General features: G+C 36.8%; 1 protein-coding gene across 3 annotated transcripts; it reads right to left on the reverse strand.

The window, feature by feature from the left end:
• Window positions 1–1259: 1259 nt before the first annotated feature.
• On the reverse strand, window positions 1260–14982 carry LOC135692082 (uncharacterized). Of its 3 annotated transcripts, none has more exons than XM_065210107.2 (7): window positions 14760–14982; window positions 11596–11670; window positions 10468–10605; window positions 4800–4882; window positions 3002–3069; window positions 1827–1902; window positions 1260–1534 (listed from the first exon to the last, which is right to left on the reverse strand). In XM_065210107.2, the coding sequence occupies exons 1-7, from the start codon at window positions 14833–14835 to the stop codon at window positions 1403–1405; spliced, it is 648 nt and encodes a 215-aa protein (XP_065066179.2). In that variant the 5' UTR covers window positions 14836–14982; the 3' UTR covers window positions 1260–1402. The 3 variants fall into 3 exon arrangements, with proteins under 3 accessions (XP_065066179.2, XP_065066183.2, XP_065066182.2); XM_065210111.2 differs by lacking the exon at window positions 14760–14982 and adding an exon at window positions 14638–14697; XM_065210110.2 differs by lacking the exon at window positions 11596–11670.
• Between the last annotated feature and the right edge of the window lie 111 nt (window positions 14983–15093).

Below are 15093 nucleotides of genomic sequence, written 5' to 3' on the forward strand. Positions count from 1 at the left end.
CTTTTAGCTGATTAAAGAGGACTTCAAAATGTGTTCCTTCAATTCTGACTGTTTTTTTCTGGTGAGTCACGCAATATTAAAATTTAAAATGAAAGCAAACTTTTTTTCTACGCACTTTAAAAAATCCCATGGAACTATGCTTTTCAGTTCTTTCGTCCTTCAAAAGTTAATTTTTCTTGCTTTTTCAGTTGCAAACTGATTAATGATATTGTCGTAATCAATTTGTCTTGCTAGTTCGTGCTCGATCGAAAGAGTCATGAGGCTCGATAGTCTATCTTGAGTCATTGTTGAACGTAAGCGGTTCTTTATTAATGCTAGTTTGCTGAAAGGGGCCCCCAAATTATAATATAGCTTTATGCAACGAGTCTAAATGCAAACATAACTCACTTGAACGGGCCATAGATTAAAACAAGATTATATGGGTTACCTAATTTTTATCAGGGCTCCCTTTGACCAATAAGTACGATTTTGCAAAACTCAGGGAAACTCAGCTTAAAATATGAATTCGTACAATATGTAATCTGAGGTTTATTCAGCTTTTCTCGGAGCCCCAGACTCAATAAATACAGCTGATAGGCCTTAAATTCAAACAAGACTCAGAGTACGGACCCAAGAAATTACTGCCATCATTTTCGATATTAACAAATATATCTTTGAATGCATTTTCAGTTTCTCAAAAAAAGATATTTTAAAAAAATTTTCAGAATAATTTGGGGGCCCCTTTCAGGCCGAGGCCCTGGGGCAAATTGCCCCACCTGCCCCCTCTCTGCACCACTGGATATTTGTAGAAATATACAGAAAACACAATTTTCCTTTGCAAAAAAATTATTTTTTGAATCATCACCAACCGAAACGTCAAATTATTTAAAAGGAATAAATATGGAAGATATTTTGAGGCTTACCTTTCTGGGGAAAAATTTAAAAACAATTCAAATCCAGAACCATAATTATAATCTAAAAGAAGAGCAGACTGTTTGACAGGGAGTCCTACAAACTACACTCCTGGCAAAAGTTATTGGACTCGCAGGCAAATTACAGCCTTTTTGATAAAATACACTCTCTATTCACCTCCCCCACACAAGCGATGTTGACATGCTTATTGCAACTCATTTCGATTGCTATTGGGAGGGGTGGGGGGGGGGGGGGGTTCTCCAGTCACACTAACCTTTTGGCCAGGACTGTAGTTACTAGTATCAGTGTCAGGTGTCATGTCACCGAAAATCACCAAAAAGACAAAAAATGGCAGAAAATGCAGCAAATCACAACTCATGGATATTTCATGGACAAATTCGTACTTTTACAAGGGACTAGTCCTAAGAGCCAATGAGTTATTTAACAGTTTAAAACCAGCCGGACCTTATCGGCCAGTCTGTGGACATCTGCTCAATAAAAAAGCCAATTTCTAATTAACTTCTGAACTTCGTTCCTTTTTCACTGCATCTAGTTTATTCAGTAGTTCCTCTGGAGTGTCTGCTACAACAAAAAATGTCTCTGCTTTTTTATAGGTTAGCCCTTCTTCCTCAGCCTTCGCTACCTAGGTCGGAAAATTAAACAAAGGTTATTTTCGCACAGTTACTCTATGTGCCATTTTAAGACTTGAAACGTTGACACAACCTTGTTTAGCAGCCTCTTCACTCGATAACGGGCTACAGACGAAATGTCGTTTTTAAAATTCGTTTTTTTAACCTCGTACAATTCTACCTTAATTTCAAGTTATACTGTATTGTACGACACGCAAGCTAGTATATTTACGTTTCGTAGGGTTAAACATTGAAAATGCGAATTAAAAGACTTTAAATTTTTAATTATAAACTAAAATCACGTACCCATTCTATGAAACCTTTGTAATAATTGTTTGTATTTAGAACTCCAATTGGCTTGTTGTGTAATCCAAGCTGTACCCTTTGTTCCAATAAGGGAGTAAGGGTGAAAAGGAAATTTTCATTAGCTTTTACTAGGATAAAAAATTTGAATATTTCTAAATGGTACAGGAAGGAAATCAACATATGAAAGCAATACTTCATACCTTAAATGTCAGCGGAAAGCAGTACCTAATAATATTTATTTAGGGCCAGATGGGCAAATTTTGCAATGAGTTATTGTATTAAGGCATGTGATGTTGACTTTTTATTTGGCAGTGAATTTGCTAGAAAGTATTAAATAATACATTTTCATGATGAAATATTTAGCAGCAACTTATAACCAGTCACAGAACCGTAAATGCTCTTCATTTCTGAGAAAATTATCCCTTGACATTCGCCATTTCGGCAACTTTGGAATAGTAAGAGCCAAAAAAAATAGTGGGAATTTGCCTCATGGAAATCAGCTTTTATGCTCGTAAGACACAAAAGTATTTTTGAAAAACACTGGATATCACTGTGAAGTACTTTTAGAATATGTTATTAAAGGTAAATGAGGAATCCAAAGCAAATTTGTATGTATTTTTGTATCATACAACACATAGCAAATATTTATGCATCTTCTGAATCTTTTTGACTGGCCCTGCTGTTTCTATGCGGAAATTCTGGGTTAAAACTCGTTTTGCCAATTAATAAGTTCCACACTTCTGATGCCCATTTTTTGGGTCTAGTTGTCTTTTTATATTCGCTTTATTTAATGTTGGTTTACAAAATAATAGCTAATAAACAGCGAATTAACACCAACTTGCAAGAATAACAAATATAGGAAATTGTGATGTTTACAAGTATCCAATATTAGAAATATATGGTGTGCATAGTCTACACGAGCAAGTAAGATCCGTTTGTTTAATTTCAGCTTTGAATAATTTACAATTTTCTGCCGATCGACTGTCTAATGGTATAGATATTTGATCAGTTGGTAGCCAAAGTGACATAAAAAACACCAGGTTTTTCAGGGGAGCAATATGATTACAATCTGGTAAAGTGAGGTAAACTGGTGGATGGTTATACTTGATTGGTTCATCTGAATGAAATTAAATAACACTTTCAAATAGGGAATTTGATGCAAAACATCAACATACCAAGTAATCATTTCAACAAGTTCTTCCATGGTCCCAAATCCACCAGGAAGGGCAATAAATGCATCAGCCTGTATCAATACAAAACAACACATGCTGTTTATATAATGACAAATTGGAATTTAATCAGAGTTGATTTCATGAGAGGCATTCGTCATTTAATTGATTCACCCTAATGATACTTCTTTGCTTTTGCTATGGTCCCTTGTGACGTGTTTCTTCGTGTTTTACTTGCACCCATTCTACAGGAATATACAATATGCTCTGGAGTCTTTTGGCATCTTGGGGTGTTTTCTTAGAACACTAGCATAAGGTCAGTTAGTTTAATAGCATTTCTATTACATTGGTTGAACAAGCGGTATTTATGGCAGGGGCGGATCCAGCAAAAAATCTGACTGAGTTCCAGGTCAAGGCTAGGGTTTTTCAGATAATGCATTGATAATTGTGCCTAAGCCAACATTATTATTCACATTTATGCATTCTGGTACCGGGGGGGGGGGGGGGGGGGGGAGGGGTTGGTAGGTACTATCCACTCAATAAATCTAGATTATAGATTTTTTTCCGACAGAAACCAGTGCCTCTGTGAAAATTTCTGCAACCCCTCCCTTTCTAAATACCCTCTTTTTTGTCTGGGATGCCACAGCAAAGGTTTCCCTTTTGTTTTACTCGCACTTTGTTGTTTTGCTCACGTAGACATCAGCCTATTTTTCAAAATATGGTGCTCCGTCTGACCATAGGTCTCTCTTGCCATCAACGACTGCAATTTAAAATAAAGGTAGTTATGCTCCTGGAAAATTAATGATACTTCCTGGTTTTATCCCAAACGCTTAATAATCTGCTAGAATGCTGCGAGGATCGTGAAAATAAGACATGTGCAGTCGCCATTTCGAATTCAATGTTTTGCAGTTCCACAATAGAACAAAAACAATAGGTAGCGAATCAACTACTGGCTAATGTACAGCTCTCTTACAAATATGGTATCATTTCCGAGTTTCAGATGCTGTTTTGACTGAGTTCCATCCGTGTTCCAAACAAAAATTTCATTGCTTCAATTCATTCACTTCCGAGGCACAAAACGTTTATTTCCGAGTTCTAGGATTGACTGCTGTTGTCCTCCACAGCGTCTGGTAAATCGTTTCAAAATCACGACAGAGAAGGAAGGAAAAAAGGGCAAACGAATCACATCAAACTGGCAATTTTAAGATTTTGAAGAGATTGCGATAAAACTTACAATTTCTAGGTTTCACTTTTTTAGCCTAAATATTACTTATTTAAGGCAACACTATTTTTAGCTATATGTTGGAAAACTGACTGAGTTCTGTGCACCAAGGAACTCACTCTGGGTCCGCCTCTGTTTATGGGCTTGAAATAGCAGTTTATGAGTCTCACTTTGCTTGGTGAAGCCTTTTATTTCAAGACGGATGTTCCTTTCCTTATTTGATTTGTTTTTTTCTGCATTAATCATTTTTGGCAGTTTTAGTTTCTTTTTCTGGCATCAAGAAAATTTCTCATACCTTAAGGAATCTTTTGTGTTATTGATGATTTGCAGATTCAGGGTTGCACCATTTCATTGGTTTCTAGTTGGGGGAGGGGGGGGAGGAAGAGACTTTTCTTGTCCATTCCTTCCCCAACATCATTTAAATTTTAGATTTTTTTGTAACTTCATTTAGTAGCCTCTTGTTGTTAGAGGTTAATGTTAAGTTGAATGATTTGTGCCTATGTACTGGATTGGTACGAAAATGCAGGCAGACATGGTTTGTTAATGTGTTGTTAGTTTAAAAAACAGTTTATCAAAAATAACCTGGTCACACATAAACTGTTTCCTTTGATGCATACTCTCCATAAACAGCAGTTTTCCTGGACCTTTGCCAGAGAGACCCTTGTCTGTTGAAAAAACGACAAAAAGTCACAATAAAGTAGAAAACAAAATTAACTTACCAAATTCACCAGTTAAGGATGGCCAAAACATTAGGAACAAGGTATATTGTTTTTTAAAGAACTCACACTCATTTACAGTTCCTTCTGACAATTCATCAACAATCACTAAAAACTGCATAACATAAAATATTTTTTTGACAAATTACGAGTTTCTTGTTTTATACTAGCTTCATGCATCGATGTTAGAATGGATCTGGCTGTGAGATCTGCTATATGATAACCACTGCTACATTTATTAAACTTCAAGAGTTGAAAAAACAATGTTCATGTCTTGTATACAGTACCTTGACCTTCCAGAATAGATTGATGGGGCCATGAAAAGTAAAGTTTACCAACAAAGCCATTAGATTAAGACAATTTTCACCTACCATTGCATGAATAAACAACTAATGATCATGATGAAGTTTCACCAACAAACTCACAAAACCTGGAAAGTGTCACATCACTTTCACACAAATCAGATATGCTCCTGCCGATTATGTGACATACTTCCTGTACTTTGATCCTGTATTTGTAACCAATTGCACTTGGTGCTTCTCATTTGAAACAAAGCATTATTGTAAGGGTAATCCATCACCCAAAAGACAAGCAAAAAGTCCAGAATAAATAAATATCAGAGAAACGTAGACCATCTCAAGATTAGCCTCTAGAGATCATGGGTGTAGCAGATGCTGAAAATTTAGAGGGAGGGGGGGGGGCTTAAGATGGATCTTACAAATATGTCTGCTTAATTGAGGTAGAACTGCTTGAATGCTGGCAGCTTTGCAAGCTGATGTGGACCTCCTATTTAAAGAAATACAAAAAAATTATTAAACTAAAGTAAAGACATTTCACCTATTTCCGTTGTTTCTATTAAAGTTAAAAATATATAAAATCAGAATATTTCTTTAAAAATTGTCCCGTTCCTTTAGTAAATGAAATGGCATTTATCTTCTTTCGTTCATATTTAAGATGTTTTTTAAACGTTTCAATGGTTGTATTCTTCATTTCTTCGCTTAATGGATTCCACAACACAGGACCTCTGAAGGAAATTGAGTTTCTGCCAATTTCTGTCCGGTATCTAGGAATCCTGAGTGTATGATTCAACCGGCTACTATGTCTTTCCGTTTTTGATTCAAAAAGCGTATCGAAGGAAGCTGGCAGGCTTATTTTACTTTTGCATAAATATAAGGATTCTTTATTCATATTGGTAGCTTAATGAGTCCCATTTTGATGCATACAACATTCAACATCTCACTGTCTTTCACATTTGGTGGAATCCTCTTAATTACTCTTGCGGCCTGCACATGGGTGTTTTCTAATTCTTCAAATAGGCTTTCGCTGCATGTAGCCCATGAAGTTATTGCATATGTTATGGTTGGTATTACTGTTGTGAAGTGAATTTCTTCAAAGAAATTTTGGAACAAGTATTTCAGATTTTTAACTTTTTCACTTTTGCACCAAATGATTTACGTATCGATTCAATCTGGGGTTTCCATGTCAGTTTGCTATCGATTAAAACACCAAGGCATTCAGATGTGTGCACGTACTCTATCGTCTGTTCACCAAAATTAAGTTCATTCAGGGGACCAATGGATTTGTGCCTGTTTAGTATCATGGCTTTCGTTTTCTCAGGGTGAATAGTTAGCCTATTTTTGACACACCATTGGTGTATGTCCCTCAGCATTGTCTGCAAATCTTCACATACTTCGGCCATGGTACTGCTATCACAATATGCGGTGGTGACGTCAGCATACATCTCAAGTTGACCTTTACTGAGGGCTTTAGGGAAGTCGTCTACATACATCGAAAACAGTCTTGGCCCAAGGAGTGAGCCTTGTGGTACTCCGTACTCAATTTGTGTTGAGACGCTTTTGTCAATTTCTGTGAACTGAAATCTATTGTTCAGATAATCTTGAATTGTCAGTGCTATATTTCCCGAGAATCCTGCTTGCTGAAGCTTGTGTTTTATAATTATGTGGTCAACTTTATCGAACGCCTTTCGAAAATCGATGAACAATACACCCACATATTTCCTTTGATCCATGAGTTTTTTCCAAGTTTCTGTGAGATAAACAAGCATCATCTCAGTAGATAAACCTTTTTTACATCCCAACTGATGCGGATTCGGAGAAGTTTCGAGGTGACTATCTACATTAGTGCATCTGACGCTCTCGATAATTTTACCAGGTGTGCTTAGCATGCTAAGAGGTCTGTAGTTGCCACGATCTACACTACATCCTTTCTTGAAAGACAGGCGTAGTTTTCCTATTTTATATTCTGAGGGAAACTGCCTTGATTTCATGCTGTGGTAACAGAGACTATATAAACCATGATGCAGTTCGTCTTTACACATTATTATCTCTCTTGGTGTTATCTTACCTGACCCCGGTGCTTTGCCAGGCTTCATTTTGTCCAACTGCTTTTTTAGAGTATCATGGATGTTTGACACTTCCAACAGGGTTGGGCGCAATCTGGTAATGTAAGAGTAATCAGATTGATCAGGTAAAGGAAACTGACTTGCTAAATTCTTGCCAATGTCCGTGAAATAATTGTTAAATGCTTCTGCCTTTTCTTTGTCGAGTAAACTAGGACTTTTTCGTCATTCTCAATTGGCCCTTTTCTCTTGTTATCTTTCTCCTTTCCTGTTAATCTTCTGACAATTTTCCAAAAGTCTTTAGATCCACTTTGCTTTGCCTCAGCTAGGCTACTTTTCCAGTAGTTTCTTTCAGCTGCTCTTAGGATAGAAGTGACCTCATTTCGTTTTCTTTTGTATGCATTCCAGTCATTTTGATTGTTAGTGTGCAATGCAATTTGTAAACATTTGTACCTTTAGTTTATTTCCTTCCTCAGGGCCGCGGAGAGGATTTCTGGGCCCCGGGTCAAAACAAAAGAAAAAAGCAAGGCACGCCGGAGGCGACCCTTTTAAGGGGTCCGGGGAAAATTTTTGAGAAGATGGTTGCTAAAATTGCGGCTATTTTGGTTGCTGAAATTGCGATGGTGGTTATTACTTCTTTATTATTTTCAATATAGTTTAAGCATGACTGGTATTCTATCGTCATAATGCATGCGTATTTCTTAACTTTAAAATATGCAATTCTTTACACTTAAAAATCTTAGGAAGTGAAAAACGTTTAAATACTAAATTTGATCAAAACGGACACGCTGCACCAAATAGATTTTCACTATTCAAATAATTTGAAAAACTTTACATCTAGAAATCTGAATGGAACCCTTAAATGTCAATAATAAACTAGTTGATTCTATCTTGGAAGAAGCTCGTTTAGACGAGGGGCTTGATGTCTCAAAAAATTGAAGACTAACGGAAATCAGTCAAGTTTGTCTCTATCTTCAAGTGAAACCAGGAAAAGGTCTTTGGTAAAATTCAAGATAATGTCGGCATTGCTATTATTGATAGTGTTACAGCAAAGATGATTAGGTGATTCACGTCAATTGGCGAGATATGGGAGGGGTTCAGTATTCTTTGATTATACACAAGGTTGATGACCTAGCAAAAAAGAGCAAAAAAGAGCAAAATTCTGGGCAGCAAAAAGGGATGACATATCTCCTAACATCACCGGGTAGTCACTTTTTCTAAGGATCAACCATTGCAGCTGTTGAACAAGCTTAAGCATTTGAATTTGCAACGCTTATTTCCCAATGTTTTCATTGCATTAAGATTGTTTCTGACTTTGCTTGCTAGTTTTGTCCAAAGAAACTGAAATTGTCCAAGGAAACTTAAATTTCCAAAAATTTTACTAGAGCTCAATAATTGACCCTTTTACAGATGTAAAGACTTGGAAATTGTTTTGTTAACTAACTAGAAAATTACCTAAAGCTACTAGCTCTGTTTGACAAACATAATGGGGTTTTAATACTGTTGCTGCTTCTAACTCATTTAATTTAAAGGTTTTTTTCTATTATTGACAAGTTTTGATAATGGAGACGCTGAATTGCTAAGTTATTATCTATGGGCCCCTAAAGTCATGGGCCCCCGGGTCATTGACCCTCCTGACCACCCCTCTCCTCAGCACTGTCCTTCCTTATCTTAGATGTCATCCAGGGGTGGGTCTTTGCCCGTACTTTGGTCTCTCTCTCTATGATAAACTCCTTTCTGACACCCTTGTAGATCTTTTCCCAGCACCATTTGGTACCTCAAATGCAATAAAGTTTTCCTGATTATGGGAGCTGCAGCATTCCCAGCCAATATGCCTCCTGTGCTCAGTGGCGTAGCCAGAGTTTGAAGATTAGGAGGCATAGAAGGGGTCTAACAGCAGTGGGTCTAGGGGATTTACAACTGGAAAATTATTGCTGACCACACCCTTATGAATTTGGGAACACATCCCATTTTGTAAATGCGTCTTAAAAAGATAAGGAAGGCTTTTTTACATGGCAATTGTTGGCTAATCAAAAACAATTTAACTGTCATATGTAGCTTTATTGTGGCTGATCCCATTCTACAACTGTCTATTTCCTTCACCATTTCTCTAATTGTTATATGCTCAATTGTGTAAGGGGATGAAGCTCTACATGTAAAAACTAACTTTCCAAAGTTGTAAGCAAATATCTAAATATAAAAAACAGCATTCAAAAGTTTCAAAATAACTCAGTCTCCTTGGAGCAAAATCTGCAAAAGCCTTGACAAGTATTTCAGAATTAAGTTTTTTAAAGGATTGAAGAGCTTTATCAGATCAGTTTCCATTTATCAGGAATGTCAAGAAAATGGAAGGATTTTTCTAAATAAACCCTAATTGAGAGGAAATTGTAAAAAAATCTGTAGAGGCATAGATGAGGGTCCTCTATGAGCAAAGCAAGGTGAAAATTTTTGCAACCACACCCTTAAGATTAGCATTGTCATATATTGTGTATTAATTCAATAGGACAATAAACTTTGACACCTTCAGGCAAGTTGTTTACGCCGTTTTTGTTGTAGTTCGTAGTTCGCAATATCATTCTCACCACTGACCGTTCTTCCTGGGGGTTAACTATTATCATTAGAATATATTACAAGCCTAAAATACATTTTAGAATATTCCTTACAGTTCTTTGCTTGCAGTCGTCTGCAAACATTTTTGTCTGAAATATTGACCCCCCCTAAGGCACTAATTTTATTGCAGATTTGCACTTTTCTCAGACGCCAACTTTTTGAGCATTTGTAATAGGACTGGAATTTAATCGCTAATTCATGCTAATTATGTTTATAACAACCTTTCTGTTTGTATATATCTTAATCGCTGTTTAGAATCATTAGTCAGTTCATTATCTCAATACGAGTTGCACGCAATCTCTTGCTGTCGATCTCTATCTACTCAAACCCCATTACACATGGGGAGTGGGCAGATGCCCCCTTTGCCCCCTCACTACGCTACTGCCTATGTTTATGCTAGAGATCCTATTTGCATCATAGAAACAGGGGGAAATTTAGAACCGATTTGATAAAAAATGGTACAAACCTTTGAATTGAAAATTGCTTCATGAAAAGAAAACAAGTGAAAATTTACAATGGGCCCTGAAACTAGCTTATTATGAGGTTTAATAACAATAAGACTTACCACACATGAATTGAGGTATAACACCGGTGACCTTCCCACCTCCATTGCTTATAACTTGGGCAATACATCCCATAAGGCCTGAACAGCTACCTCCATATATTAGAGCAATGTTCCTTTGTAGAAATAACCCTCCAAGCTCTGTAATTAAGAAAAATATTTACCAAGCTTGGTTTTACAGCTGGGGTACTGTCCTAAAAAGTTAGGAGGGGGCTGTGCTGTAGGCAAATTCCAGGTGCCACACCCTATACCACACCCATTGTCACATGCAATATGCTTGAAATGTGTTAAAGATTTTATGTTATGTATATGAAATTATTTAAATTATTTGAACTATTCACCAACCCAAATGTAAAGCTGATATAAATTGCCTATTCAAGCATTTAAGGACTAATTTAATTTGCCCAACAAAACATAAACTGGGTTGTTAAGGGGAGCTGACCCTCAAGTGTCTTTTGATTTTGACAATGGGATTGAGCCCTCCTCGAGCCCCCCCCCCCCCCCTCAATGGCACCTTTATTTCACAATTACTAAGATAGAGTGACACTAAAATAGAGTGACACTAAAAAAAGAGTGACACTAAAATAGAATGACACTAAAATAGAGTGACACTAGGTACTAAAATAGGTTTTGCTTCTGATATTGAGGGACTGTTGTTAATTTTTGCACTTCCAGCAGTATTCAGTGGAGTTATTTAAGTTTACATCAAAAGATCAAAAGTTTAAGATCAAAAGAAAAAAATTCTAAAATAATATATTTTTATGACATTAGGTGCTATGACTTGAAATAGAGGCCCACACCAGTCTGTGGAGTGTGGCATGTGAACACACAAGATTTTTTCAGGGGCTTGTCTAACACACACAAAAAGTTAGAGCTGCACACGCATTTTTTGGGTACAGAAAAAAATTTATATGCATTGCCACCCTTTCCAAAAGATTGGACAACCTTCTAATCTTCATTTTTACAACATGTTCTCTGAAATATAAAGATGATAATAATAGATTTGGATTCTTTGTGTTCATTAAACTTTTTTAACTTGATGAGGGTTTCCCACAGCATCAGAACCATCTATGTTGTTAATTTTAAGGCCGATCCGGTCTCCTTAAACACAATGGAAAAAGGATAACCCACCATGCATCACATGTGTACTGTGTGAGCAGATCATGTTTTTTCTGATGATACTCTGGATCTCAGAAGCTCTGGAATCTAAAAGAATCGACAAAAGGCTTCCCAGGTAGAATATAAAAAGCATGCAAGCTGCTTATTTTGAGGGGTTGATGCAAGAAATACCTGAGGTATATTAGTAAGGAGAAGGGGGGTCCTGGGAGGCCAGGGGGAAATTTTTAAGGACCAAACCCTATAGATTATGGTAGAATTGGAATCATCTTGTATCTTGATATTTTGATTTGATATAATTCTTAATTCATGACCCATGATATGCTAAGGCCATTGAGGCTCATTGCAGTTCTCTGGAAACTCCTCTGGAAAATGTCAGTTTCCTAAGCAATGGCTTATCAAGAGACGAGTTTCCCATTGGTAACAAGATGCATAAAAAGGTTTGAATCGAAGAAAATACAACTTTTCAGGAATCTACATATTAATCTGACTTATGCTCAAGTACAGGGGTGTAGCACTAGGGGGCCAGGAGGGGTTGAGCCCCCTTTGTTAATGCCAAATATATAACCAATTTATAATTTTGCTTTTGTTTTTAGCAATATTATGTGCAAGAGCCCTCCTTGTTCTTTTGATAGCATTACACCACTTCCCAAGCATCACTTGCAATATTCTGGTCTGCCTATACTTTCTTGGTTATTGTCTGCAAAAAAGCTGGATTTTCACTAGAGGCCAGGAAAGAGATTTGAGACTGTGATCTTATTTATTTAAACTTGCTTGAAACTGGGGGTATGTATGCAAGATTTCAAGCCTTAAATTTTGAATAACATATTACTTGTGCAGGGCCGCTGGACACAGGCTTGAACAGGGGGGGGGGGCAGGCCAAAACGAATAAAAAGGGCAGAAAAATCTTTTTTTCGAAACATCAGTAAGTGTCAAAAATGGTACAGATTTCATGGTAATTTAGAAATTTATAAGAAAATGACACACGTTGGACATATTGAGAATTATCTTTGCTTAAAGTAGACATGGCTACTTACTCCATTTAGGGACCATGCACTCTTGATCATAACATAGTCAATAGAAAAATTGAAAAGTTTTTCCACTGACTATGATCATAATTAATTGTATTCTTGTGGCCTTCAAAATTCTTTTGAGAGTGTAAATCTTTCTTCCATGTATGATTTGTACCTCTATTACAATACGCTGTACTTATTTTTCCATATAGTTTGCATTGTAAGTGGATTTGGCCCTGGGTAAGAAGCGAGCACACATCCTTCTTTCATACTTGTGGCAGGAAAACTATACTCAACAAATGTTCAAATTTATTGAACATACCAATGAATATAACCCAAAATATTAACTGAATGGAATTTTCGAATTCCTAGTCTTTATATACTTCAATGCCAATTCCAATCCCTCTCCCTTTCAAAGCAAAGTTTCAGTCTCTATGATTATCAAAAGCTCTTTCAAATAATGATTTGAATTTCCTTAGTTTTATATTTAAACAATTTAGTCCCCCTTGGTATTTGCGCCTTCCCATGGCCACTAAAGCACATAATTTGTTTGCCTCCATGGAATACTTTTTAAAGGCTACAAAATTTTATGTTTAAGTCATCTTTACGCAATTGGCTTAAGGTGTGGGGACATTCTTCACTGCCATAGAAAATTTAATTTGCATCATTGATTAGGTTTATCTCATCAGTCTTACGAACGATAAAAGTTTTAAACTCTCTTTAGACTTGATCCCAGCATGACCTCAGTCAGTTGGTCAAACGTATTACATCTGACTTCCAAAAACTCTGAGAAAGGATGGTCTGAAAGCTAGAATTATAGAGCATAGAATCTGCTTTTTTTAATCAGTCAGAGAAAACACAAAAGGGCAGGAATTTACTGATATGATGTTACAGATAATTTTTTGGCAAAATGATGGCATTAAGAAAGTACAACAAATTTAGCATCTAGTCTTGTATATTGTTCTAATCCTAGATAAGAAACTTAAGTCTTTATTTAAGTCTTTGCTAGCATGTACTCATTGCAGGTACTCAACTTTTTCATGTTTATAAAAAAATTTAATATAATGTTGTGAAGTAAGCAATATGTTGTAGTTATAGTTTTACAGCTGTCTGATTTTGTTAAGAACCATAAGGGATTGTTGCTAAAATCAAATTTAGTGAACTCTGCTTTTTAACTTGCCTTGACATAAGTTTAAGAAAAGGAATGGTTCTAACATGAATTGGTGTTAAAAATCCCTGCTCAAGCTTGAATATTCTCAGTGAAAATGGTTACAAAATTTTGGCAAAGTCACAGAATAGGGTAAGTTTTCACAACCCAGAATCAGAGATATGGGTCCAGTTTCTACTTTCAGGAACACACACGATATAAATTGGACCAACTGACTGTGCCTGCCAGGTACTTGATGCGGACCTTTCATTAATGCGTTTGTTGCTGAAGACATACTACGGAAATTTTCTCGCAAAAATAGCAGTCTCCTTCACAGTTGATATAATTCATCACAGGAGCTTGAGTTTTTTGCATCAAGGCCAAGTAAAAATTTAAGGAAATTTCAGTGAATGGTCCTCCAACAACGTCCAGAGTTATGTTATTTTACTTAGTTTCTAAAGGCAGAATATCTGGCATTGAAAAAATACGCGCAATCTATTTATCGAAAAGGGGCATATGTTTATACTTTTTGCAAACAGGGGGGCCAGTGCCCCCATGCCCCCTGGCTCCGGCGGCCCTGTTGTGTGGTCTTGTTTTTACCAAATTCTTTGCAGTAAATAAGAATTTATGATAAAAGGGACAGCAACTTACTCCATAAGGCTCATTATGTTGACCGAATTGTGTTAAAATTGACTGACTGAGATCCCCACAAGTCCCACACTTAAATCCCACCCAACTGTTGCTACCCTGTTAGAAGTTGCCAAAATTCAAGGGGATGGGGTCTAGAATTGTCAAAATATATGAATGAACCCATGCAAAAATATAATCCCATTTGGCATAAACTGAATACCGTGCCCAGATTACACGCCTTGTCAGCACTCTTGCACACATACACACCTTTTTTGTTTACTCTTACACACACGATCTTGTCGAGAACTGCCAATCTCTACAGACTGGGACCCACGTGACATGCCGTGTGCCTTACGTGAAATGCAAATGGAATATCCTGTGCCTCTCACCTTTTGCAGCTTCTATAAAACTTGGATCCTTACCAGGATTTGATCCACAGTAAACCGTTATCTGATTCAGACTCATTTTTCCTTGCAAAAGCTCAAACGATAACGGAGTGGTTGGAAACGTTGGGTAGGAAATACGCAAAGGTGAACTCTCGGTCGGCACCTTAGAAGTTTGCGTGCACCAACCCAAGGTGGTCAGAGTAAGAAACAATAGGTTTGCGCGTTTCTATTCTGTGGTCTTCCAGAAGTTTTACAAGGTCCATGCTGATTGATGAAAGCCTAAAATCTAATTTGCATGACAATAGGAGTTATTTTAAAAAGAACAATTGCAGAAAAT

This window comes from Rhopilema esculentum, chromosome 13 (genome assembly GCF_057945365.1).
Source record: "Rhopilema esculentum isolate cy_ngs chromosome 13, ASM5794536v1, whole genome shotgun sequence".
Lineage (NCBI taxonomy): Eukaryota > Metazoa > Cnidaria > Scyphozoa > Rhizostomeae > Rhizostomatidae > Rhopilema > Rhopilema esculentum.